This window comes from Engraulis encrasicolus, chromosome 8 (assembly GCF_034702125.1).
Source record: "Engraulis encrasicolus isolate BLACKSEA-1 chromosome 8, IST_EnEncr_1.0, whole genome shotgun sequence".
Taxonomy (NCBI): Eukaryota; Metazoa; Chordata; class Actinopteri; order Clupeiformes; family Engraulidae; genus Engraulis; species Engraulis encrasicolus.
The window spans coordinates 9770827-9797422 of NC_085864.1; the positions used below are offsets into that span (position 1 = coordinate 9770827).

General features: G+C 43.4%; 3 protein-coding genes and 1 long non-coding RNA gene across 4 annotated transcripts; 2 read left to right on the forward strand and 2 right to left on the reverse strand.

The window, feature by feature from the left end:
• The first annotated feature begins 10207 nt into the window (after positions 1–10207).
• Positions 10208–12456, forward strand: LOC134453493 (uncharacterized). The gene is made up of 4 exons (XR_010035627.1): positions 10208–10612; positions 11303–11401; positions 11715–11796; positions 12340–12456. It is a non-coding gene; the product is annotated as an uncharacterized LOC134453493 (long non-coding RNA).
• Positions 12457–14064: 1608 nt separating this feature from the next.
• LOC134454790 (olfactory receptor 52N2-like) lies at positions 14065–15021 on the reverse strand. Its single transcript, XM_063205950.1, has one exon. The coding sequence runs from the start codon at positions 15019–15021 to the stop codon at positions 14065–14067; it is 957 nt and encodes a 318-aa protein (XP_063062020.1).
• Positions 15022–15582: 561 nt separating this feature from the next.
• LOC134454791 (uncharacterized) lies at positions 15583–20147 on the forward strand. Its single transcript, XM_063205951.1, has 6 exons — positions 15583–16194; positions 16467–16845; positions 17820–17959; positions 18051–18194; positions 18716–18971; positions 19281–20147. Exons 1-6 carry the CDS (start codon positions 15583–15585, stop codon positions 19940–19942), a joined length of 2193 nt encoding a protein of 730 aa, XP_063062021.1. The 3' UTR covers positions 19943–20147.
• Positions 20148–23297: 3150 nt separating this feature from the next.
• On the reverse strand, positions 23298–24245 carry LOC134454792 (olfactory receptor 52J3-like). The gene has a single exon (XM_063205952.1). The coding sequence runs from the start codon at positions 24243–24245 to the stop codon at positions 23298–23300; it is 948 nt and encodes a 315-aa protein (XP_063062022.1).
• Positions 24246–26596: the final 2351 nt, after the last annotated feature.

The window sequence follows — 26596 nt, forward strand, 5'->3', positions numbered from 1 at the left end:
ACACATATTTTTTCATGTGTTCCAGTGAATACAGAAAACCATAGAGATCGGAAAAAAAAAACTTCTGTCGTTGAAAATCTGTCTCTGATGCTGCACAATGCCTTATCAATGAGCAGTAAGAAAAACTCCCTACTGAAGTGCTCTTTAGGTGTTGACTTTGTTTCCTCTCTTCTCTCATAGAGGCATCTTCTGGTTGTAGTCCGCTGTCTCTCTTCAGGCAGCTTCCTTTCTATATCCAATTCCTCTGCAATCTCTCATGCCTCTGTGCTGACTTAAACCCAGTTTCTCGGTATTCCTGTAGAGATTCTTGTAGACCGTTTGTCTCTCTTTGCAGTGTTTGTATGGAAACCTTAGGGCTCTGAAAGAGCTTGCTGATATGGTTGACTTGGAAGAGAATGTTGTACCACACAACAAGACAAGTAAGGAATTTCCATGTATGTATCTCTTTCATTCTTGTGCAGCTTCATTTTATTCTTGTGCAGCTTGACACAGTCTCCTTATCTTTTTGCCCATGGCATGATCGAGGTCCACATGCTTTTGCATAATCTCCCACCGCTGTGCTGAGGAGCTGAACAGAGTGTAATCTCTTTTGAGGAGCCCAAAGAATGCCACCGACTGAACAGATGACTGTGCTGTGTCACAAATCATCAAATTCAAATTGTGACTCCCACAAGGCCTTGTGGTTGACGTCTAGCACTCTCCTGTGAACTCCCTGGTGCTTCCCTTTCATATTACTGCCATTATCATATGCCTGGCCATGGCAGTCAGAGACGTTCAACTGGAGCTTGTTCAGCTGGTCCATGAAAGTCTCAAATAGCCCTTTGCCAGTTGTGTCATGCACATCCATAAATCATGCTCCTTGATGGAAACACCAACATCACTCTCACAGGTGACTATGTGGAAGACAATCGACGGTTGTTCAGTATGGTTATTGTCTGGTGTGCAATCCATTATGACAGCAAAGTACTTGGCCTTCTGAATGAGAGCAACAACAGCATTTCGTGTCTTATGTGCAATCACTGCTATCATTTCATTTTGGATCTGCTTGCTCAGATAATGATTTTTGCCCTCATTATTTTGAATCCTCATTAAAGGCTCATTTAGCACTGGGTGAAATTGCGCCTTTAATTCCACCTGACCCAAAACGTTGCCATTTCTGGGCTCATAAAATGTTCTGAGTGACCCCAAAATGCTATATTGCGTTCTGCCAAATGACAGACAATAGCAAACAGTGTGAAATTACGTGGTTTATCAGCTGCTAGTTCATTGAACCGATTTTGTTTCAAATGTGCGACATGTTAATTTACTCTTTACTGCCATGTGGAAATATTATTTGTGTAGCATAAAAGTAAGCTAATTTTCTTTAGTTAAGCCAAGATTGGCTCTTTTGCAGGCCTACTTACTTTTTGTTGAGGCCCCATGCTGAGAATTGCATCAATGGTTTTGTTTTCGACAGGATGAAACGCACAATATCCAAAAGCTGGAGGAGGGTCGGCAGCCTGGATTTGGCTTGGGTTTGAAATTATGATTTTGTAACTTCCTGCATCAGTCTGGCCTGTAATCAGACGAGCAAAAATAGGCTAACTTAACATCAAAATACCTCAGTCAGCTTATAGTGATACAGTTTCTTATGTTAAACAAATAGCACTGACTTAAAAACATACTGATAACTTTTCGGCAGTTGACAATTCTCACTGGTTGGTGATTTTCACTTGCTTGTATGCAAGTTGATATTTTGTCTGTTGAGAAACTGAGTAAGCGGATGTAATGTTCCTGGTCAGTTTGTAAAGAAGCTTTGAAATATCTGCATTGTTTTGGTGAGATTTTATAAGTGAAGATATTTATAAGTGTCGCTTATAAGAGTTTGTTCAGCAGCTGATTGACCGCATAGGCATGTTTTGCATTAGGTCAATCAATCAATCAATCAATCCATCAATATTATACATAATTATTATACACAACCAAAATAACTATACAAATCTCAAAAAAGGCATAGAAAACAAGTAGATATTAACTTAAAAACAACATCATACCGTAAATCCTCTAATATTGGCCGGGGCCTGTATTTACTCAAGTGCATCTTGGACCAGGCCATAATTGGAAGGAGGCCAGAATTAGAGACAGGCCTGTATTACTATTTCAGCAAAACCGACTACCAGTGGAATAAATAAAAACGAGATTTCGTGACTATTTCAACCTATAAAATAGGTACATTTATTGAAAATTTCAGTTACCATAATGGTAGGCAAGCATCATCAACAAATACGGTAATTCAGACATCCATCCCAGAAGCTGCATTTTTGTCTGTACGGCAATACAAAAATAAAAAGCCAGCACAGTCAGTGTTGCCAGATTTTCTATGACAAATAAGCGACTGGCGCCCTAAAAACAAGCCCAAAAGAAGCGACTGACGGGCATCGTGAAAACAAGCCCAAAAGAAGCGACCGAAGGGGTGGGTTGTCAGTCGCGTGCCTGGTCAGGGAAGACCTTGCTCTTTGCGGGGGTCTGCGTGGCAGCGAAAATCCCCACAAGTGACCACAGAAAGTGGGAGTTAAAAATCTTGTAGTGGGGTCACCTGTAAGGATGAGTGAGAAAAAAACGAGTTGCCATTGAGAAACACATCCAAACACATTCAAATCACCGGCAGAGCAGGAGAAAACAGCAAGCCCAACCCTGAAAAGAACAAGCCCAAAAAAAACGCAGCCCGCGACTGCTCAAAAAAAGAAGCCCAAGGTCGCTTATAATAAGCGGACTTGGCAATTCATTCATTGTAACGATGTGCACCGTAACGCAAACGTAGTGCATTGAACACTTTTCCATGGTGATAATTATCGTAACGCAAATATACGTGCGTTGAACACTTTTCCATGGAGATGGGTAACAAAAAAGCAACTTACAGTTTTAGGCTGCCGCTCACTGAAATTGTAAAGAAAAAACCTCCAACTCTGTTTAATCGTCCTCCACAGTGTCCTCCTCCTCTTCATCTCCCTCTGTAATCTCCTCATCACTCGCGCCAGTCTCTACAACAAGTTGCCGACTACGCCAAATGTAACCAAGTGTACCTTAATTCGCCATTAATCAAAATAATTAATTACCAAGTTTAAGCATTGAATTCCGACTACGGTAAGAGGGAGGTGTTTTTCCCTCTAATATGTGATAAGCAAGGCACACAGGTATGTAAAGGACAACGGAGACAGGGTGACTGGGACAATTATCCTCTTTTCTTTTTATTTCTGTGCATGTAAAATCTTTCCAATCACAATAAATACGCTAGACAAGATGAATGGACACAAACACACCAACATGGACGGATTTCCTCACACTCCTAGAGCTACAAAGTTAGTGAATACAGCACAGTTTCGATAAAACACACACGGTAACCCACACTGTTAGTACACACACAATTTGTCTTTTCTATATAGTCACTGCAAACAGGGAGCTTGGGGCATGGGGTACCCAGACAGACTGGTAGCCCTAAGCGGGTGTGTTGTATCGACACAAAAGTAATGCAAACAAAACAAACAAGAACAGATTTTTTAAAAAAAGAACAGAAACTCAACCAAACACACACACTCACACGCACTAGACCACGGCTGGCACTCTTTCCAGCGAGCGACTATGACTTCGCTACCTCGGCACTCGGCACACTTCAGTCTAACAAAACAACAGCCTGTTCGGCGTATTGGGAACCAACAGGCTACCGTAACTGGTGCTGAGGCACCCATTGGCCTAGTTGCGGCCTATGCGACTCGTTGATCCAAAATCCAGCGTTCTACGGAGAACTCGGTCTCGCTTCATAAGAGGCTCAGCCAAACAGGACCATCTCTCTCACGAAACAGACACTTTTCCGTGAGTGCAGACACGGGCCTGAGCCTCAAAGCGACAGACGACTGGATATTACTGGCGGCATCACCACAAACACTAAAGCAGCCTCTTCCCATGGGTAACCAGTGCCACGGTTTTAAAAAAGGATGCAGGTAGGCCTAATGGCAAATAGTGCGCGCCTGTAGCATGGCACACCCAGGACGCATCAGGCTACTTGCCTTGACTTAAAGGGGCGCATACCCCCAATATGCTACACATATGATCACAAATGTCAAGGAGTTACTTAAAGTGCCCATGGCGTAAAATTTTGACCTTATGATGTTTTGGGGCCATAAAATGTGTTACTCTGACCTCCTGAAGTCATCCCAGTGGTTTGCAATGTGTTACTGTGTACACCAAGCTCTGCTGGAGGTTCCTCCCAGTTTGTAAACAAACTCTGACACAGCATCCAATTGACGCAAAGCTTGTGTGTGCCCGAGATGTCGTCATGCCTTCGTTCGCTCTCAACTCGTCCACACCCTCTCTCCACCCACTAGCACGCCCATTCATTTGAAAACTCTATAAATATAGGGGTGATAGTAAAAAAAAATCCAGAGTCTGAACTTTTCACCCTGTTCTGATGACGACAACAAGATACTGCATAGTGACATAACGTAGACCTATTTTGACACATTATTCAAACATTTGATAGCCTGTGTATGACCATTATTCAAGCCTGATAGTAGAAGAAAACCCTGAACCTGTAACACTTTCTGAGATAAGAATAACCTAATGGCTAATTATTATCAATGTTTTTATTTTTGCAAACTCTGTCAAGCCTGAAATCAGGCTTGGAGCCTGAATACTATCAGCCCTGAAAATACCAGCAGAACACCACATGTACCGGTTCAATGTCTGAGGGAATATTTTTCGGACTAATGCTTTCACAATCTGGAACAATACAGAGCAAGTTATGGCCAACACCTGACGCTGAAGTCTGGATCAATACCACCAAGCCTCCTGAACAAGTAAGTCATGAAAAGCTTCCAGTCTGTATCACAGTGTCATGGCTAACTAGCCTGCATTATTAGCTGTGGAGGGGACAAAAACCCATACATTAGCCATGAAAGCTACACTGCTACAAAAGCAATAGCCATACTCTGTCAAACTTGTTTTTCTTGGGAAATCGACTGTAAAATATGACCACGGTCTTTTGAACTTACATGTACATCAAGCATGAGCACAATTAACTAAATAGTTTCGATGGAAATGAAACCTTGACGACCGGGCTAGCGGCTATGTTAGCCCACCTGCCGTCAAACAACACAGGCATCCAGCTAGCTAGCTAACAAGGAATGTGATGTTGACAATTATTCTATTAAACACCAATGTAATGAGACCGAAATTGCTCAACATTTCGTTGGTTGACCAAGGAGGGTCCTGTGGTTGAAAACAAGGCATTTTAAAACGTTGCTGGTGAAAACACGGTTTATTTAGGAAACCCTTTTTGTTGGCTGTGGTGGTGCGGTACATATTCATTCCTATGGAGACTGGTGTTCGTAGTTTCACCTAGGGATGTTATAACTTGAGCTAATGTCGCAGGTCGTGAGGCGCTAGCCGCCGACACGATACACCTTGGTTTTTACCCCTGAAGAGCAACTCACAGACACCAAACAAGCACAAGACAAGGGATTGCAGTACTAAGTTCCAATGTTTTATTAAAGGGTTAAAACGGGGGGGGGCAGTCTCTGTTTTGGGGTGTCGAGGGGGGGGGTGTGTGGACTGGAGAAGAGGGTCTCGTAGGGAGTGGGCAGGTTGTACTGGGCGGCGGCGGACGACCAACAGCGACAACTGGAGAGGGGGTGGAGTCACTGGTCGTCGCTGGACCAACAGGAGGGGCTGGTTTCGCTGAGCGGCGCTGGCGTGGAGCAGACTGGCTTACTGGGCGGCGCTGATGTGGAGCGGGCTGGCTTCACTGGGCTGGGCCGGAACGGCAAGCGGGGGCTGGTTTCGCTGAGCGGCGCTGGCGTGGAGCAGGCTGACTTCACTGGGCTGGGCCGGAACGGCAAGCGGGGCTGGTTTCGCTGAGCGGCGCTGGCGTGGAGCAGGCTGACTTCACTGGGCTGGGCCGGAACGGCAAGCGGGGCTGGTTTCGCTGAGCGGCGCTGGCGTGGAGCAGACTGGCTTACTGGGCGGCGCTGATGTGGAGCGGGCTGGCTTCACTGGGCTGGGCCGGAACGGCAAGCGGGGCTGGTTTCGCTGAGCGGCGCTGGCGTGGAGCGGGCTGACTTCACTGGGCTGGGCCGGAACGGCAAGCGGGGCTGGTTTCGCTGAGCGGCGCTGGCGTGGAGCAGGCTGACTTCACTGGAAGGTGAAGGAAGTTCCCAGCTCTCGGATCCCCGGAGGGAGGATGGGAGGATAGTGTCGACCAGCCGGCACGTTCGGAGCGAGCTCACTCCTCCTTGACAGTGACACGAGTGGAGAACACACTCATTAGATCGACAAAAACGCTGGGTCCAAAGCGTTGAAAGTAAACATACAGCCCAGACCACTTGTTACTTGATACTTGATACTTGATACTACTTAGCTTCTCGCTGCCTTCGCTCCGGTCCTTGCGCTTCTCGTCCGTTGGCTCCACCGGTCTCTTGTCTTCGCCGCCGTCGTCTCCCGTACTGCTGAAACCTAGGGCATATAAAGCTCTTCCTTCCACATAACCCTCCAATCGTGCTCCTCCATTCATTAGAGGCAATCATTGACACTTGTAGCACACAGCTGACCCCCATTGCACTGTTAGCTTCACTAGCGTGTTTACATTGGTTAAGGTCCGCCGCTTAACTGGCCCCGTGTGTCACAGCCAACCTTGCACAAACGTTCCTCCCCCACTCAATTCAGCCACCCGGGCGACATTCTCCCCCACTGAAATGTTCTAGTCCCTAGAACTAGTCAAGACATCCAATTGCCATACCTGGCTGGGGGCTGCCCTCGAGTGCTCCGTTGGGGCCGTCTGGCCAGGGGTGGGGGGTCTTCGACCGGGAGTCTGGGGTCAGCTGGAATACGTGCCCACCCTACTGGTAGTGGCGCCGGGGGTTCTGGCGTGGCCTCTGCTGGGGGACAGCTGATCGGGAGATTGCGGCAGGGCCGTAGGAGATTGCGATGTAACACCCGCTCTGGACCTTGCTGCCCTTTAGGTCGGACCGTGTAGACGGGCCGGTCCGGTTGCTGCCTGCGAACCACCACGTGTGGGGTGGGTTCCCAACGGTCGCTGAGCTTACCCTTCCCCTGCCGGCGGTTATCCCACACCAAGACTCGCTCTCCAGGTAGTAGGGGTGCCTCTTTTGCTGCACGGTCATACTGGCCCTTGTTCTTGGCTGCGGCCCTTTGCAGATGCGCTGTGACCCGGTCGTATGCGTAGTGGAGCTTCTGGTGGTGTTGGGCGACCCACTCCGTTTGGCTCAGCTCCACATTGTTCCCCACAGTTCCTGTAAGCAGATCAGCTGGCAGCCGCACATGTCTCCCAAACATTAGATAGGTTGGGGCATAGCCCGTGGTACTGTGGACACTGTTGTTATATGCTTGAAGTAAAGTAGGCAGGTGTTCTACCCACCGGTTCTGTTGTTCTGTCTCCAGGGTTCCGAGCAGGCTAAGCAGTGTTTGGTTAAACCGCTCGCACTGCCTGTTCCCCTGGGGGTGGTAAGGCGTGGTGCGCGTCTATTGGCAGCCATAGAGTTCACAGAGTTCTTTGATCACCCGGGACTCAAACGCCGGACCTTGGTCGGAGTGCAGAACCTCAGGGCACCCAAAGGCCTGGAACACAGTGGACCAGAGGGCCCGGGCCGTTTAGAAGTGACAACCTGGGATTTTCTATGGAAACACCCCCTCCCGGACAAGCGCGCTACCCAGGCCTGCTCTCTCCCTTTCTCCCTCCATCTCGCAGTAATGCTCTCTCTCCCTCTTGCTGTTCTTGCTCTCTCTTGCTCGCTCATCCCCCTCTCTCTCTCGTGGACCAGCCGTGTGGCAGAGACTTAAATTATAAACTCTGGCCAGAGCATTAGTAACACACACTCGGCGTAATTCGCCATTGGATTGTCTTATTTTAAATGTGTGCAGTGATTTGTCGTGTAGTGTTTTACCCCTTATGCATGACCTCACGTGTGACTTTTATTTCACTAAAAAGGGGAGTAGCGAGCCCTCTGTGTGTCAACTTGTTCTGCGCAAACCTTAGCCTACTATGAACTGCCTGCTGCTGCTATGAATGGTACACCTGTTTGTCATCCCTTTCTCCCTCTCTCTCTCCGTGCATCCAGTGACTCCAAGGAGAGGGGTGGGGGCTCACTCCTCAGCCAGGAAATCGGACTGGATGACTTTGGGAGCGTGTGGACTGAACTCATGGGTATTGGGGTGGGACTGGGTTTGGGCTCTCAGCCCTCATCGTGACATTTTAGCTTCTTGTGCCTAAAAGAATAAATATCCTAAAACGTGATTCTGTGTCTGTGGTCTTTGGGTTGTGCAGTTACTCCTCATGGTGGTTATTTGGTATTAAGTGGGGGTGCCGCCAGTAAACGCGCACCCCTCACCTGCGACACTAACAGGTGTTAGAACTAACCGTATGTTCGGAAAGCTCAGTTGTGACTAGCGATACACACCGAACTCATGAATTGGCATATTGACCAGGCAAGCCTTTGACTCGATTTGGTCACCTAACTACCGGTATACCAAGTGTAGAGCTACTGGCCACTGCATTGAAACGTAGCTGGCTAGAACTACAGTAATTACTCAGAGAGATGTGCGTAACTGCACGAGCTCAGCTGACACATCCAACACAGACATCAAGCAGTTGTTACAGGCTGCTATTTAGTGGTTGTGACGGCATTTGATTGCGTTTTTGTTTTCATCATATAACAAATTTGGCGTAACCTCTGGTAGGTACACAGAACACAGCAGTCGGATCACTTGTCCATCGTGCATTGCTCCAGGGCAGGCAGCTGTGGAGTTATGTGTGAGTTGCTATGCAACCTGCTCCCACTGTCTGTCACGTTTTCATTCCTATCCGTGAATAGCTTGGAAAGCCAGATGCAGTCGAATATTAGGTTTATGTTTCCTTGACATTTCTGTCTCTGTTCTGACTCAGACCATTTTCTTGTATAGAATTTGAGAGGCTTATTGTAGATCATTGAAAGTTATATTCTGTATTTCTTCCTAATGGCCGCAATTCTCATCTACAGAAGTTCCCGAAGAAAGCAACATGATGAAGCAAAACTCCTCCCTCACCACTACGTTGGAGTCTTCCCATTCAGTCATCACCCAATTTGCTCCAAAGAATCAAACACAAGCAGGTACCAGTAATTTGAGTGCTTCTGTGTCTTCACCTTTTTTCCGTGGTGCTCATCATTGTAGGGGCTCTCAAACTTGGTCCAGGTAGACAGATGCAGAGGCACTAAATGTTGCAATTTATACGCCCTGAAGAAGGCCATAAGGGCCGAAACGTGTAAGCATTGTAGCCAAATAAAAAAAGTTTTTAAAAAATGCAACCTTGAGTGCCTCAGCATCTGTCTAACTGGAACAAGTTGCTCCAAAGAATGTTGTCTTTCCTTATAGGCCTATGCTGTGCAGGTGAGAAGATGGATCTTGTTGTTCTAGCGCCTGATTTTTTTGTTTTTCTTTTTTAAAGCAGGATTACACTAAAGGGCAAAACATGTAGGCCTACCTTGTTTCCTTTTCACTATCCAAACTCCCATCCTCCTTTGTGCTTGTGGCCTTGTGATGACCTTGCAAAATATGATGTGGTATGCTGATAGATGGGCAATTCAACAACTCGCAAAAGATAAATTTAAATGTCATTTTTTGATTAGTTGTTGTGCATAGCAGGGAAACTTATTTTCTCCATGGATGCTAGGTTGTTGGGCCACAAGCGCAAGTAGAAGACATGAGTTTGGATAATGGAGTGGATACCTTGACTATGCCCCCTGAAAACACTCTTCTGTTGAGATGTCTATATTTGCTTTACAAGGCAATGTAACACACACACACAGAGACACACACACACAGACACACACACACACACACACACACACACACGGTTTCAGGTGATACTTGACTTGATGTAATTATAACTACACAATACAATTCATGGCATTAGTATAAAATGGCTCTTGCAGTGTTTTAGGAAGGAACCCTTCATATCCTTTCCAATGACAATAACAAGGTTTGTCTTTGAAACTGGCTAACCCTCACCATCACCAGCCCTAATTGTTATAGAACACATTCTTTTTATAGAATGTTCAAAAACCCACCCTCTTATTAAAGTGCTGATGACAGATTTTTGACGTTTTTTTATATGATTTTTAACATAAAAAATAACTCAGAATTATATATATATGAATTCTGGAAATCTCCTATTTTCCAAGTTATGATTTACAAACGCGGCTATTTTGGCGAATTTTACTGGGCGCAGCACCCTGGAGACCACTGATGATGAAGTCGAAAATGACGTCAGCGACAGAACTCTTCCTCCTCACTCACTTGCTGATGCCCGTGGTATTGATGGGACAGGAGGTGGAGCTGTGCTCTGAACATGTCAATTTTGGATAATTTCGGTACTTCCACATTAAAATAATTACTTGGCTGTTCAGTTAAATGTCATACAAATGTGTGCTACTGTCATCCGGAGTGCAGTATTCAGGAGGGGGTCTCACAGTTAGGCTGGTCTATCAGGCTATTCATGTTGGTTTGCACATCGGATCCGTCGCTGGGGACAAGGCTAGCTCTTCAAAGACCCGTCAAATCATGTTGTGAAACAAACGACGTGAAGGTACGTAACGCAATGTATCTTATCTTCAAGATAATCATAAATGCAATCATTCAAAGCCGGCGTGATAAGTCGCCTTACAACGACAAGAGGCAAAGTGTAGCACTAGTTAGCATAATATGAGGAAATGCTAGTGGGTGAACATCAACAAATGATTGCGTTCTTGAGGATTTTTTCTAAGCATTTTGCATCTGTTTTGTGATTACTGTGGTATTGGTGTGTTATACAGAACTGGATTTATGTTAAAACATCGAAGAAGTAACTTACAACCTGCCTTGTAGTAGTAACTAGACTCGTGGAAACACTACACTAAGCTTACACTTTGCCATTCGTTGTTAGGAGGACGGTAATCACGCTAGTCTGGAGGAGTGTGTTGGTTATAATTCCTACGACATGACCAGAAATGGTCTCTTTCTGCCCTTTACAATGCATAAAAAATGTTTGTGTGTTCCCCCTCGTCAAGAAATGAACGCCACTTGCATAGTCGCATAATCATCTCGTCAAAAAAGTCCTGCACTTGACTTTATTAACTTCCTGCTATCATTGCACCATAACATGGTTGATTTTTTTTCCATTCTTGTATTTTTTGTATGTCCTGAGGTTTTGGGGAAAGGGATGTTGTAGGCTAATAATGTTGGATTGCTTTTGTTACACCTGTGCTTCATTTGTGTGTTTCAATTTTATGTTGGCCAGGCCTACTTTAGATTTACAAGGACTACAGAAGAAATGGGATCCCAAATTGGAACTGGAAGCAGATCATGGGTCACACCATGCAACCAAACAATTTCTGCAGTAGGTCTAAGTCTTTATCTGTCCACCAAGAACATGTCATTCTTCCTATCTGCTAGTCGACATCGACTGACATACAGTATTAATACCTAATATATCTCCCCCTCTCTCTCACTCACAATTTGCCCTTTGTCTGGCTAGCATTTACATCTACTTGTTACTGTATGTATCTCTCCTACCCCCAATATCACTCTGTATGTGTCCTCACGTCAATTTCTTTATGTAGGCCTATAACCCACCTAAACTACCGTCCATCAATATACACTCTTATCTAACCCATTATGTATCTTTTGTGTTTCCTTGTGTCAATATGCAGCCGCTGAGCGAAAAAGAGATGCAATACTTCACACCCTGAATATGTACCTGGGGGGAATTGCCAGAAGATTTTTTTTGTGTGGGTAAGAACCTTTTTTCTATTCTGGTTGCAGGTCCTTCACCCATTGATGCCTAAAGAACATGTAAAAAATTCCAGCTGAATGCCTAAGCCCATTTGGAGAAAAGTTTCCCTCAGCATATGAAAAAAATATCTCAGCCTCTGAAGCACATTAAAACATGACAGCAATTGCATTTAAACACAAAGACCCCCATCTTGCATTAGAATGTGTTCATTCAGCTCTAACATACCAACATTTTTAATGGAAAATAACTCATGAGCCTGAAAGTTGCGTCATGCGGCACTTGGGACAATGTTGCGCTTGTAATTTACCTGCTGATGTGATCTGTATCCTGCATTGCATTTCAATGTTGCATCGTGCCAAAGAATTATTTTATTTTGGAGCCCACCCATGCAATTTCCCTTGTATTATTTTTGCCACGCCTTTTTCCTCACATTGCTGCAAAACATTCAAACTCTATAATTTACCAAGTAGAGTGTTAATGTGTGTGGATTGCCCTTCATTTCAAATTGTATTTTTGATTTAATTGTTCTATTTGCTCCACAGGGCGAAGATGAAGCATGGCAGGACTGAGTGTAGGCTATATATACACTGCAGGTGTATACACTGCTGGTTGTATTCTTCATGTAAGAGATGTATCTGTAAGCTGTGAGACACTTGTTATTGATATGTTATTTGTGGTGTTAACTAAATAGATTGATACATTGACCAAAAATGTTCTCTGTTTGCTTTTGTACAGTCTGAATGAATGTGTATAAATGGAGAATATGTTGTAGCATATGGATAAGCAGGGGTTAGACAATGAAACTGAAATACTTGGTTTTCAGATAGGCTTGGCTATAGCAGTCGGCCATGTATATTGACCCTGTGGAGCTCCTGACAGTCAGTTTTTCTCTTTTGTACACTGATATGTCACCCATAATCTTTTGTGCATTGCAATATTGGGAGCGTAATTGTGCATTTACCCTGCAAATATAACCTTCACACTCTGCTCTTGCAAAGTACAATTAATGAAGATTGGCCAGACTGACCCAATTTAGCCATGAAACCCTCCACCCCCAATTGTTGGAAACTGCTGTCACTCAAAAAACATGCTCACGTGGTTGGCTGCTTAGCAGCCTGCCCCTCCTCACAGTGGCAATGTTTGTGAACGGGACACCTGGGCTAACATTCTCGAAACCTTCGTTGCTAACTAAGGTAGTAACTAACGACCCAGGTGCGACAAAACTGTTTCTGGAACACTTCGTTCGGACTTACAAAGTACCAATGTTTACAAGTAATGTAGTTAGTCGTTCGTCCGATGTTGGTGCGGACGACTCAGGTGTTGCTGCAAAACGAAGTAGGGGCTGTTCGTTAGTACTACTGTCGGAATTGGAACGAATAGCATGGTTAGCTAGTTCACCTTTGTTTTGGGAAGCACGTCACTCTTGCTCGTGGTTTGGGGCGGGTTCAGGCAGAGTTCAAGCAACATCGATCGATTACTGCCACCAAGTGCACAAGCCTCCGACCCATACTACATCAAATGTCTAGTCATGTTACGAACAGGGCTGAAAAAAAACCCACCAACACAATATTCAAATAGGGGACAAAAATATTGTCCAAATATAGGAAATTATATGTTCCACTATCGTGCTTCACGAGCTCCGATCAAAGCTGCGCCAAAAAAAGAACATGTAAAGAAGAACATGTAAACATTTGCTATATTTATTTTATTAAGGATATGTGAAAGTGTATAGTGTGGGGTTCAGAATTCAACTTTGAAGCTTTCTCGACGGAGGCAAGGCCTCAGTGAAGAATAAGGCTTCAGGTACAGGGCGAGGACGGGAGGTTGAATCTTCGTAGTTTAATGTTTAATTTATGGAGGTATGTCTGTATGGTACAGTATCAGACAAGTTCTCTAAAAGCCATATAAATATCAGTTCGATCCTGTAAGAACAAGTGCATGAAAAATTCTATCAAGAGTGCAAGAGTGGTTTGTTTGAGAAGCAAGCTTTATACTAACATAGATCAGACATTTGACACATATGGTGCACTGAATCATTCACTGCAATCAGTAAGACACACAACCAGGCTAATGATGAAATATTACATTTTTACAGGAACGTTTAATATATCTTGATATACAGTAGCTACAGTATTTAAGAAACCTTATTGGTAAAGCACATCATAGGGTGAAACAAATGTTGTTACGTATATAAATATATAATATGCATGTTTAAAATGAAAGGCAAGAGTTGAGAGAATACAATTGCTTAAAACAAAGGCATCAGTCTAAAAGCTTACATTAGTTTGCCTATGGAAGCCCCTTTTAACCACTTGAAAGAACACCACTCTTATATCCTTTGTTTTCATTCCATAGATGATGGGGTTGACCACAGGACTGATGAGAAACAACATCATCCCACAAGCATTCCTAGCATCTGTATTCAAATTGGGCAGCCGATATGCAATTAAAATAAACAGGGCTACCATCTCGAAAATGACAAATATGATCATCTGGGCTAGGCATGTGTTCAGAGCTTTTGTTTTGGCGTCCGACTGTCTGTTGAAGAAGCACGCCATGAGGATTTGGATGTATGAGAACAGCTGTATGATTATGGCGAAGGCGTGTATGAACGCTGTGGTCACAAGACCATAGATGTTATTGACGGTTGTGTCCTCACCACAGGATAGGTTGAGCAGGGAGACATTGCTGCAGTACACCGTCATGATGAAATTTCTGCGTCTACGCACTCTAGTCTGAAGCAGGAAGAGGACGAAAACAATGGAAAACTCTAAGCCCCAAAATAATGCCAATATCCCTGCTGCTGTTAAAGGACCCATGATGGCGTGGTACCTCAGTGGCTTGCAGATGGCAAGGTATCGGTCCAGTGACATAGCTGCTAGGACAAACAGGGTGCCGCCACCATACATGTGGATGAAAAATGCCTGAAGGACACAGCCCGGGTAGTACACAGTGTATCTCTTAGTCACAATATCGATGAGCATACGAGGAAACATTGCAGTTATTCCAAGCATGTCATTCAATGGCATCCATAAGAAGATGTAAAACATGGGTTTATGGAGACTCTTATGAGTAACAATCAACAGCAGGATGGTTAGATTAGAGACAAGAGCAAAGATATATACCCAGGGTTGCCGCGGGGTTGTAAAAGGTAGTAAAAGGTAGTAAATGAAATTAGACCAAATTAAGGCTTGTAAAAAGTAGTAAAAAGTAATAAACGTCATCTGACCAGGTAGTATTTTTTTTTTTACCTCCACAATGTGTATGAAATATGTTTTTTTTTTTTTTTTGGATTGACAAACAACAATTGATAAACTAGCGTGAATTTATATGTTACGACTAGGACCTGAATGGACTCATTTGTACCTTGCGCGCATACGTTGAATCAATCAGGGTTGTATTTCTCAAAAGCGTAGGTGTTAGCCAGTAAGCAACATGGCTCAGTACCAATGGGAAATTGCATTGCAAACAAGAGCTAGCTAACATAGTTAGCAACCTTGGTTTGAGAAACGCACCCCGAGTAGCCTTGGCGACCGGCTCCGCTTGCCGCCAATCTACAGAGTTGTTTATATCGCATTTGCAGCCGACACATCGCTACACAGCTGCTACATTATTCTTCTTCTTTTGAGAAGTTTGTATGGCGTTACTTGAGAGATATGGGCAAATGTAAGTTTTCAGACCTCTGGCTGGAGGAAACTTCTTTTAAAGACTGGCTTAGGCCAGTAGTTGGCAACAGCCGAGAGGCGTATTGTAACGTCTGTAAAAAAGTTATAAACATTACGTGGATGGGTGTGAAGGCAGTGAAGTCTCATATGGATTCAAATAGCCACCAGACAAAGATGCGCGGACGAAACTCGCAGCTAACGCTGTCACTGTTTTGCGCCGGGACTAGTGCTACACCGACCTCCACTGCCCCCTCAACCTCCAGCACCGTGACCACATCTACCGCCGCCGGTACCTCAACCTCACCTGCTCCCATCAACAGCATTCCGAATCAACTGCTCTCCACCACCGCCACACTGCAGGCCGAGGTACTGTGGTGTTTAGATTTGGCTTCGAAACACCACTCCTTCAACTCCAATGACGGCATTGCAGAGCTATTTGTCAAGATGTTCCCCGACTCCCAAATTGCCAAATCCTTCGCTTTGGCCAAGGACAAGACCGGCTATATGATAAAATTTGGGATCGCCCCATATTTCAAGAGGCAACTAGTCGAGGCCATAAATCGTGCCGGCCCTTACGTGCTGATGTTTGACGAGAGTTTAAACCAATCGTCCAAAAAAAAACAACTGGACATTCACATTCGGTTTTTGGAGGATGGGTGCGTTCAGTCGCGATATTTTGGCTCACAATTCCTGGGACATGGAAGAGCTGATGATCTGTTGCTGCACATCAAAGTAAGTTTATTTTCCACTAGCCTACTGTTGATTAATGAGATATTGATGATCATTTTATTTATTTAACCTTCTTTTGAATTTCTGTTTTATTCATTCATTCATTTTTATTATGTCTCAATATTGCAGAATAAGAGAGTAAAATTCTAAATTATAATAAAGCTAACTTAAATGTTTAATTTGAAGCATAGGCTATATAATATATTACTGTCTTTATATTGAATGTGATTTGTAATATGTTATTTAAACAAACTTTTTTCTCTCTGAATTCACAGGAATGCATTGGCCAACTCAACATGAGGCAGCTCCTCTCAGTTGGGATGGATGGGCCCAATGTAAATTTTAAACTCCTTGATCTCCTTCAAAGGGAGTACGCTGAGCTCAATGGAGGTGCCCAAGTTCTGGTGGTTGGGAGCTGTGGACTCCACACTCTCCACAATGCCATGAAGGCCGGATTTACAGTGTGGCAAATCGAGAAGTTCCTGCGTGCACTCCATTTCCTCTTTCATAACGTGCCTGCCCGGAGAGAGGACTACACCAACACCACTGGATCTACCTGCTTTCCCCTCTCTTTCTGTGGCCACAGATGGGTCGAAAATGTGCCAGTCGCTGAGAGAGCCCTCGAAGTTTGGCCGATGGTTCACGCATATGTCAGTGCTGCAGAAGAGAAGAAGGTTCAAAAACCGAACACGGCCTCGTACACAGTGTTGCCAATTTAGCGACTTTTGGCCACCTCTGGCGACAAAAAAAATCATCTAGCGACTTAGCGACTTTTCAGGCTCAATCTGGCCGAATCTAGCGACTATTTCGCTTGTCTTGTGAGAGGCAAATCAGTGTCCCTCCCCACGACACCACACAATGCATTTCCAGTGGCGGGTAGAGACAGACGTGACACGTGATGCACCAGTGTGGCAGACTTTGTGATACGCACAGGAATTCTCATGCACGCACATCTGCTTGTATGAGACTACGGCAAGCGATATGGGACAAAGATATGGCAGGAACCGAATGTCAACATAAACCGAGATTACACAATCTTCGATAGGGTCACCAAATGTTTTGGGACTGTCATTTATGTTATGCCTACACTTTGGAATTAGATCAGAGTCTTGTTGTTACACAGGTATATTTGATTACCTAAACTGTACCCTGTACTTAACTTTACTCGGTCTACCCTACAAGCATATGACAAATTTAAATGAGCACTAGCAGGCTGGCCGCACCGACCGCAGTGAATCTCGGGCACATGGCGACAAAAAATTCATCTAGCGCCTTTAGCGACTTTTTGGTGCATGTGGCGACTTTTTAAAACGTGCATTTTCAGTTACAAATGAATCGTTTTTCCACATAATTCTGACTCTGCGCCGCCGTCAGAAGCGTTTCCCACGGTTAAGCGGGGCTGCAGATAAGCTCTGATCTCCAAAAAGTAGCTAGCACCGCCCATTTGTACTGTGGACGAAGGCATGTGGGCACGTTTTCTGTAGATCAGCGTGCCGTGCGTGACATTGTGACGTCATACGTAACGTCATTACGTCATCTAGCGACTTCTAGCGACTTTTCAGCAAGCCCATAGCGACTTTGGCTGATTTTCTTTTGGCAACACTGCTCGTACGACACCATCCTGGCAGCAAGAGAGGATCCACTGCTAGTACCAAAGCTGCAGTTCTTCCTCTCCATTGCAAGAGGTTTCAACCCTTTTCTTCACAAGTATCAGACAGATGAGCCCGTGTTGCCTTTTTTGGCTAAAGATTTAACTGAGCTTCTGTTGGTAAGTATCAATATAGTTTGATGAATTCATATGAATTTAAACCTGTATTGATGAAATGGCTTGGTAACTATCTGATTGTTGCCATCATTAGAGTTTACTTCGGCGATTCATCAAAAGGGAGCTCCTACAGGACCAAACCCCCTTGCAACTCATTAAGTTGGACATCTCTGATGAGAAGAACTGGGTCTCCCTCAGAAGGGTGGACATAGGCTTGGGAGCGGAATCAGCCATCAAGGTAATTTCATTCTTCTTTAATTGTTTGGTGAGATAAATCTGAATTTATGACTGCATAAATCTATAGTAGTAAATGCAATTTGGTCAGTAATAATATTGTCGTCTATAAAGGAACAGTATGTAAGTTTGTGGCCAAAATTGGTACTACAATGCTTTTCAAAATGCTACAGAGCATGGTATTCCCACCTCTCAGACTAGAGGTTATCAGCTACTGTAGGTTGCCGAAATCAGATGGGTGAAGGGTGGTACAACAGGCCAAAAATAAGTAATACACACACACACAATGCACACATACACAAATATAACTTGAGGGCTGCAACTTCATTTATGTAATGGGAGTAATCTGACTGGATTGCTGTTGTCAGTGATAAAAACAATTTGAAATGATCAGGATTCCTTAATTTCTAGTAATATGTAAATATTATTTTGCATGTATTTCTAACATGCGCTACTGTAATATTAAACAAACATTTCTTTTCAAAGGCAACATTGACATGAATGTTCCTTAATGTTCCTGATTAGGCACTCCAGGGCAAACCAGGAACCAAGATAGGGGAACTCTCTGTGCTCAGCCTGAGAAAAGAGTGTTTGCAGTGTCTGGTTCGGATCATAAAGAAGCTGCAGGAAAGGTCCCCGTTGAAATTCCCCATTGTTAGGCAGATTGCCTCCCTGGATCCCACAAAGATGGCCAAAGATCCTGAGTGGTGCATCGTACAGATGAAGGCATTAGTGCAGACATTCATCCAAGGGCAGCAGTTGGCAGGTGGCATTGCAGTTGGTAAGAGAATATTATATAGGGACAGAAGAAGTCAATAGGTTATTCTACTTGATTTAGGTCATGTGCTAGGAATCTCCATTGGTTCTCTGCCTTTTTTAATTCAAGAGGTATGAAGGTGTCAATGATCAGTTCATAATTTAGATAAGACTGCTGTGCCCCCAGGAGGAGAACCACCGCTTTACCTACTGCTGTGTATCTGTGATGTACTGTTTGTACTTTGCTGCATGGTTGATGTTACAGTGGACTGGAATCTGTGAATGTACTGACCACATCTTGTACATCAGTGAATTTTCTTATTCTATGTTGCAGGTGATGTCATCATTCAGCAATTCACCTCTTTTGTCTCAGATAGCGTCAGAGATGAGGAATTCGTGTCCTTCCAGCCCCTCAGCCAGCGCCTGGATGTCTTCCTCCATTCGAAACTCCGCACATCCCACCCTGACCTGCTGAGGTTTTGCCAGAGTGCCCTCCTCCTGTCCCATGGGCAGGCATCCGTTGAAAGAGGGTTCTCTGTGAACAAGGAGGTGGAAACATGCAATCTCTACGAAGAGTCACTGGAAGCCCTGAGGTTGATATGTGACCAAGTGAATGCCTGTGGTGGTGTCCTCAAAGTTCCTCTGACCAAGGAGCTCCTGGCCTCTGCTGCATCCTCAAGGTCACAGTACAGGCTTCACCTTGAGAGTGAACGGAAAAAAAAGGAGAGTGCCACTCAGGAGCTTAAGCGGAAATCAGCAGAGAAAGAGCTGGAGGACCTCCGGAGTCAGCGGCAGGTGCTCCAGAGTGTGTGCCAGTCCCTAGAAAGGGACGCTGATATGTATGCAGAGATGGCAGAGGGTAAATCTGGAACCAAGATGGCTGAGCTTGTCACAAAATCCAATTCCCTTCGCCGAAGCCACAAAGGGAAAAAAATAGAGCTTCAGACGTTGGATAAAACTATCGAGGAGAAGGCCACAAAGCTGAGGCACTTGTGACTGTGCATTGCTGTTGAAATGTTAATGCTTGCTCGTTGTTCCTGTTCTGTGTAGGTTTATTCGCCTTGCCTTGTGTTTGTTCCGGCATGTTCCACTGGCTGACTAAGGATGGTTGCAGTTTAATCTCTCTATGTTCTCTCTCTCTCTATCTCGCTCTCTCTCACACTCTCTCTCTCTCTCTCTATGTTCTCTCTCTCTCTCTCTCTCTCTCTCTCTCTCACACTCTCTCTCTCTCTCTCTCTCTCTCTCTCTCTCTCTCACACTCTCTCTCTCACACTCTCTCTCTCTCTCGTGCTCTCTCTCTCTCACGCTCTCTCTCTCTCTCGCCCTCTCTCTGTTTAGTGTCTAATTTTGAAGTTTAAGTTAAGTTATTCATTTTTAATGAAATATTGTTTTTGCACTATTAAACATAATTTTATTATTAAATTTCTTCCCATTAAACACATTATTATTCGCTCATTATTTCAAGGTCCAATTTATAGCTGCTCAAAAAGTCTGTTATACACACATGCACACTCGCATATACCTACAAAGCCTCTTTCTCTCGCCCTTTGGTTCCATGTTCTGTTTGTCCCTCTTTCTTTCACTCTCTATTTGGTGAGTTGTGTCCAGTGTTGAAATTGTGAGGAAATATTTCAATAATTAATTTTGGAAGCATATTTCTTTACTTTACCCCGTCACTTTACTTTACATTATGCTGCTGCAGTTTGACGTCGTGTTGGTAGTAAAAAAATATTGTGGAGGTAGTGAAAAGGTAGTAAAAAGGTAGTAAATACAACTTAAGAATCTCTGTATATACCCTGATACCAACATTCCTATAATGAAGATAGGGTACTCAGCTGAGGGATCTATATCAAAGTTAGCAATTTTTAACTCATATGAAGTTGTTTCATTCATTGAATACTTTTCCATGCTCCGCAGTGATGGAAGCAGAACCTGTTGAAACGTTTACAGACATTATAAGCACACTGCATATATGCAGGCCCATTTATCAGAATAAACAGTATGTTGCTGTAAACTGTAGGCCTACCTTCCCCTTGAACTGCCCAAGGTAGCAGCTTGACTAAAGCAACAGTGTCAGGTGAGGTTCTTTTTAACACTGAGGCAGCCATCTACACACAAACGCACACACACACACACAAAATTTTTTCGTGATGTAACCTCACTGGATGATGCATACAGAGCTGAAAAGTTGCCCATTCAACAGTTAAGCTTTTATTTTAGGTGCAATACAAAACCATTCGACAAGAAAATAAAAATACTAATAAGTGTACTGTAATGCATCACAGACAAATGAAAGGATCAGGTCAACCACAAGGCCTTCTTCAGGCAATTCCTAACATCCAAACACGTTCCCTCCAAAACTAAAGAGGCCTGGTTACCACACATGAGAATTTCAATGGGAAATATTGAAAAAGAACGGAGTTACAACAAATCGTGTGTGGTAACCCTCTAAAATATATCATAACATTAAAAATCTTTCAGCGGGCCCTACCGTGGCTGATATGGTAGGGCACACGTTTATCACTCGGCCGACCCGGGCTCGATTCCCGGTCCAGGTTCTTTGCCGGTCCTTCCCCATGTCTCTGTCCCAGCTCACTTCCTGTCTGTCCTCCACTATCCTGTCTCACAAAAACCAATAAAGGCTGAAAAGCCCCCAAAAAATACTTTAAAAAAATAAAGAAATAAATCTTTCAGCGGATTCCATAGCTATAGCTGATCAATCAGATGGCATGTTTAATTTAAATCATGGGCAGCCGTGGCCTAGTGGTTGGAGAGTTGGTCTTTCAATCTAGGGGTTGCCGGTTCAAATCCCCCCTGACCTCTCCCTAGATCTCCATCCATGGCTGAAGTGCCCTTGAGCAAGGCACCTAACCCCACATTGCTCCAGGGACTGTAATCAATACCCTGAAAAATAATAGTTGTAAGTCGCTTTGAATAAATGAAAGCGTCAGCTAAGTGCAATGTAACGTAATGTAATTCGTACTAAAATTTCTAAGGATCACATTGTACGTTTTAGCCACTTTGTGGCATTTTTAACCTTGTTAATCCAGATTCACACACAGAAGACAATGTAAATATATATAATTATTTTTTATTGAGGATATGTAAAAGTGCAAGGCGTCAGTGAAACACAAGGCCTCGGTTACAGGGCGAGGATGGGATGTTGGATCTTCACCAGGCATATGGATAACAGGAAGAATATGTGGCCTATATCATGTGACCCTTCAATCTACACCAGCCTAAGCAGGGCACCAAAAGATGTCAATCAACTAGACTGACAGGGAGCTTGGCCTGTGTCAGTTAGTGAGAAGGCAAAACCAAAACAAAAAAGTTTTGAGAGGTGTTCCTATGCTTTTTAATAGCATAAACTAACTAGAACAACCAATTATAAGTTACACAGTCAGTATATTAATCTACTTTAAATGTACACACTATTGACATAAAGAGAACAAAGCACCAACCAAAGAGACATTCCTGAAGATAGTTGTATATCTCGCTTATAGGGCATGCAATGCAATGCAACATTTCACCTTGAAGGAAGTCCATCCTTTTTTGATTTTCACATATTTGCAGTATTTCCAAGCATTATTCATGAATGTGCAAATCATTTTCGTCTATGTGTTTGCATTGCCTAGTTTAATAGGATAGCCAAATTAAGCGTAGCAATGCAAGTCTAGGAGCAAACACAACATCATCAAATGTAGGCTACTTATAAATTACTTTAAAATGAATGTAAAATTCACCAGAGTGCAAAACAGCTATTTAATCCCGTCCTGTGATCACTTGTGGCTTGATGCTAATGCTCCCATTCACTTCCAGAGATTACGCTAAACTAAGCTAAGCTAAGATAATAATTCTGTTACCAATAAATCTAAGTACTGAACACACTGAGAAGAACATTATATGCACATTCATGAGTAATGCTTGGAAATACTGAAAATATGTGGAAATTAAAAAAGAGTGGACTCTTCCTTTAAAGAGACACTGTGAGATTTTTTTCTTGTTTATTTCCAGAATTCATGCTGCCCATTCACTAATGTTACCTTTTTCATGAATACTTACCACCACCATCAATTCCAAGTATTCATTATGACTGGAAAAATTGCACTGTTCATACATGAAAAGGGGGATCTTCTCCATGGTCCGCCATTTTGAATTTCCAAAAATAGCCATTTTTAACTGCAAAAATGACTCTACTTGGACCATACTAGAAAAGATCTGCTTATTACTTAGTAAGCTTTCATGTAAATATGAAATTTGGTGATAGCCAACTCAGTTTCAATGAACAGCATAGTTGCAGTACCTTTTTTGACCAGTTCCTGCACAGTGTCCCTTTACATTAATGGAAGTATCAAGTTGATATCTTTCTTTTCTTCACAATTTTAAGAAATGATACTCTTATTTCTTTAGTTTTCATTCCATAAATAATAGGATTGAAAACAGGTGAGATCACAAATGTCATCATCCCAACAGTCATTCTTATGGTTGCAGTTACATTTGGAAACCGGTAGGTTGTTATTGTGAAAACACTGATAAATTCAAACATTCCCAATACTATTAACTGGGCCAAGCATGTGTTCAGAGCCTTTGATTTGGCATCAGGTTGTTTGTTAAAGACACATGCTAGTAAAATTTGAATATATGAGAAGAATTGGATTCCTAAAGTGACAAGGTGCATATATGCTGTGATGAACAACCCGTAGATATTATTGACTGTTGTATCTTCCCCACATGACAGGCCCAACAATGAGAAGTTACTGCAGTACATATTCCTTATGAAACTTCTGCATCTACGCACTCTAAGCTGAAGAAGAAACAAAACAAGTATCAAAATGAAGTCCATGCCCCATGCCAACAATATGACACCTGCCACCGTTAAAGGAGTCATGATGGCGTGGTATCTTAGTGGCTTGCAGATAGCTAGATATCGATCGAATGACATCGCTGCTAATACAAAAAGTGTACCACCACCAAACATATGGATAAAAAATGCCTGAATGACACAAGTTGGGTAGTACACAGTGTGTTCCTGAGTTACAATATCAATCAGGACACGAGGAAGCACCGCAGTTATTCCGATCAGGTCATTCAGTGGCAAACTGAAGAGGATGTAGAACATGGGTTTGTGGAGACTCTTCTGAGTAGCAATCAGCAGCAATATGGTCAGATTAGAGACAACAGAAAACAGATATACCAACATTCCTATAATGAAGATAGGGTACACAGCAGAAGGGTGAATGTCATAGCTGGAAATTTTTAAGTTGAATGAAAATACTCCATTTGATAAATTGTTTTCCATGACTGCTGTTAGAAAACCTGAAAAAGTCAAAATATTTGAACACATTTGAATCCTTCAAAAAGCGCTGCATTATAAAAGTATGTGCCAGATATTCAAAGCAGCAGTAGTTGTTGTTACCTTTTCTTGAGTTGATCACCATCAGAAGCAGTTGCTTGACTAATATCACACCAGTCAAAGCTTTTATGTATGTAAGGAGTGTGCGTCATGCATACTGAAGCATGTGACCAAAGATGAGGTAACTCATCGCTCATGAATCACCACCAAGTCCCTTTTTTGTCTTTCTTTTCTTTTTTCCATATGTAATGCATTTTTTAAACCAAAAAATTACCTTAAGCTTCATTTGAAAAGTACATTGCGTGTGCCTACATGTCATGAATCATGCAGGTGTGTGGCCTTGTCTCTCTGCCTACGGGCCCTGATCATATATGGTGGGCAACCCTTTATTCTATGTTCTACAGTGCCCTCCATTATTATTGGCACCCCTGGTTGAGATGTGTTTTTTAGCTTCCAATTATTATTATTTTTCTCTAAATAATATGGGACCTTAATGGAAAAAAAGAGAAAAATCCAACCTTCAATACAAGTGCATTTATTCAGTGGGGAAAAAATCCCACATAAAGAAATAATTATTTGACATCAAATAATGTGTGTCACAATTATTAGCACCCCTGTTGTTAATATTTTGTACAAGCCCCTTTTGCCAACAAAACAGCACCTAATCTTCTCCTATAATGTTTCACAAGATGGGAAAAGACAGAAAGAGGGATCTTCAGCCATTCCTCTTTGCAGAATCTCTCTAAATCATCCAGAGACCTGGGTCCTCTCCTCTGTACTCTCCTCTTCAGCTCACCCCACAGGTTCTCAATGGGGTTGAGGTCTGGGGACTGAGATGGCCATGGGAGGAGCTTGATTTTGTGTCTGGTTAACCATTTCTGTGTAGATTTGGCCGTATGTTTAGGGTCATTGTCTTGCTGAAAGACCCAGTGACGACCCATCTTCAGCTTTTTGGCAGAGGGCAACAGATTTTGATTTAAAATGTCCTGGTATTTCAAAGCATTCATGATGCCATGCACCCTAACAAGCTTCCCAGGGCCTTTGGAAGCGAAACAGCCCCACAGCATCACTGACCCACCCCCATACTTCACAGTGGGTATGAGGTGCTTTTCAGCATGCGCATCTTTCGTGGCGCGCCAGACCCACTTAGAGTGTTTGTTGCCAAAAAGCTCAATCTTGGTCTCATCTGACCAAAGCACACGGTCCCAGTTGAAGCCCCAATACCGCTGGGCGAACTCCAGACGTTTACGTTTATGATTGTGGGTGAGGAAAGGTTTTCTCCGTGCATGCCTCCCAAACAGCTTGTTGGCGTGTAGACAGCGCCTGATGGTTGATTTGGAGACTTTGTGACCCCAGGATGCTACCATTTGTTGTAATTCTGTAACAGTGAGCTTTGGAGATATTTTGATTTCTTTTACCATCCTCCTCACTGTGCGTGGTGGCAAAATAAACTTGGGTCCTCGTCCAGGCTTGTTTACCACTGTTCCAGTTGTTTTGAACTTCTTAATTATTCCTCTCACAGTAGATATGGGCAGCTGCAGTTGAGTGGCAATCTTCTTGTAGCCTCTGCCTGACCTGTGAAGGTCGGCGCACATCTGCCTCACTTGTATGCTGTGTTCCTTTGTCTTTCCCATGTTTAAGAGTGGATAAGAGAAATGGCCTCGGTGTCACGTCATATTTATACCCCAGGGAAACAGGAAGTGATGAATTACTAATTAAATGTTCCTACATACTCTGGTAAACTTTGTAAACTACTGTAGAAATGACAGAAATGCTTCAATTATATTTATTTCCTGGGAATTGTTAAGGGTGCCAATAATTGTGGAACAGGTGATTTAATGAAAAATAATTATTTTTTAGTCAGGGATTTTTTTTATTTTCCTACAATTCATTTGAGTTGAAGGCTACATTTTCCTAAAATTTTCAGTGTGACAGTATTCTTCTGCAATAAACACTGAATTTATTTTAAGGCTTTTAACACATCTCAACCAGGGGTGCCAATAATTATGGAGGGCACTGTATGTTATTTTATTGCTGGTTCGATTTCCAGCTGTGTTTCTCGCCATTGTTTTTTGCGGTTTTGTGGATCCAGGCACCTTCTCATTTAATTACACTACTTGTTTTGGGTTGTCTTGCTTAGCATTTGTACTGTGCCTGTGTATGGGCTGGCTTGTACTGCATTTGCAATTTCACTTTCACTCAATTGCCTACTTGTTTAAATGTAAGGCTTAGGGGGCGCTGCGGCGCAGCGCGTTAAGCCCTCCACATTGGGGGTAATTTCCTGGCCCTGCCCCATC

Coding starts and splice junctions, on each gene's coding strand:
- LOC134454790 (XM_063205950.1), bottom strand. CDS start 15,021: ATGACGTTTATTACTTTTTACTACTTTTTACAAGCCTTAATTTGGTCT.
- LOC134454791 (XM_063205951.1), top strand. CDS start 15,583: ATGGGTGTGAAGGCAGTGAAGTCTCATATGGATTCAAATAGCCACCAG. Junction 16,846..17,819: donor GATGGTTCACGCATATGTCA/GTGCTGCAGAAG, acceptor CCATCCTGGCAG/CAAGAGAGGATCCACTGCTA. Junction 17,960..18,050: donor ATTTAACTGAGCTTCTGTTG/GTAAGTATCAAT, acceptor TGCCATCATTAG/AGTTTACTTCGGCGATTCAT.
- LOC134454792 (XM_063205952.1), bottom strand. CDS start 24,245: ATGGAAAACAATTTATCAAATGGAGTATTTTCATTCAACTTAAAAATT.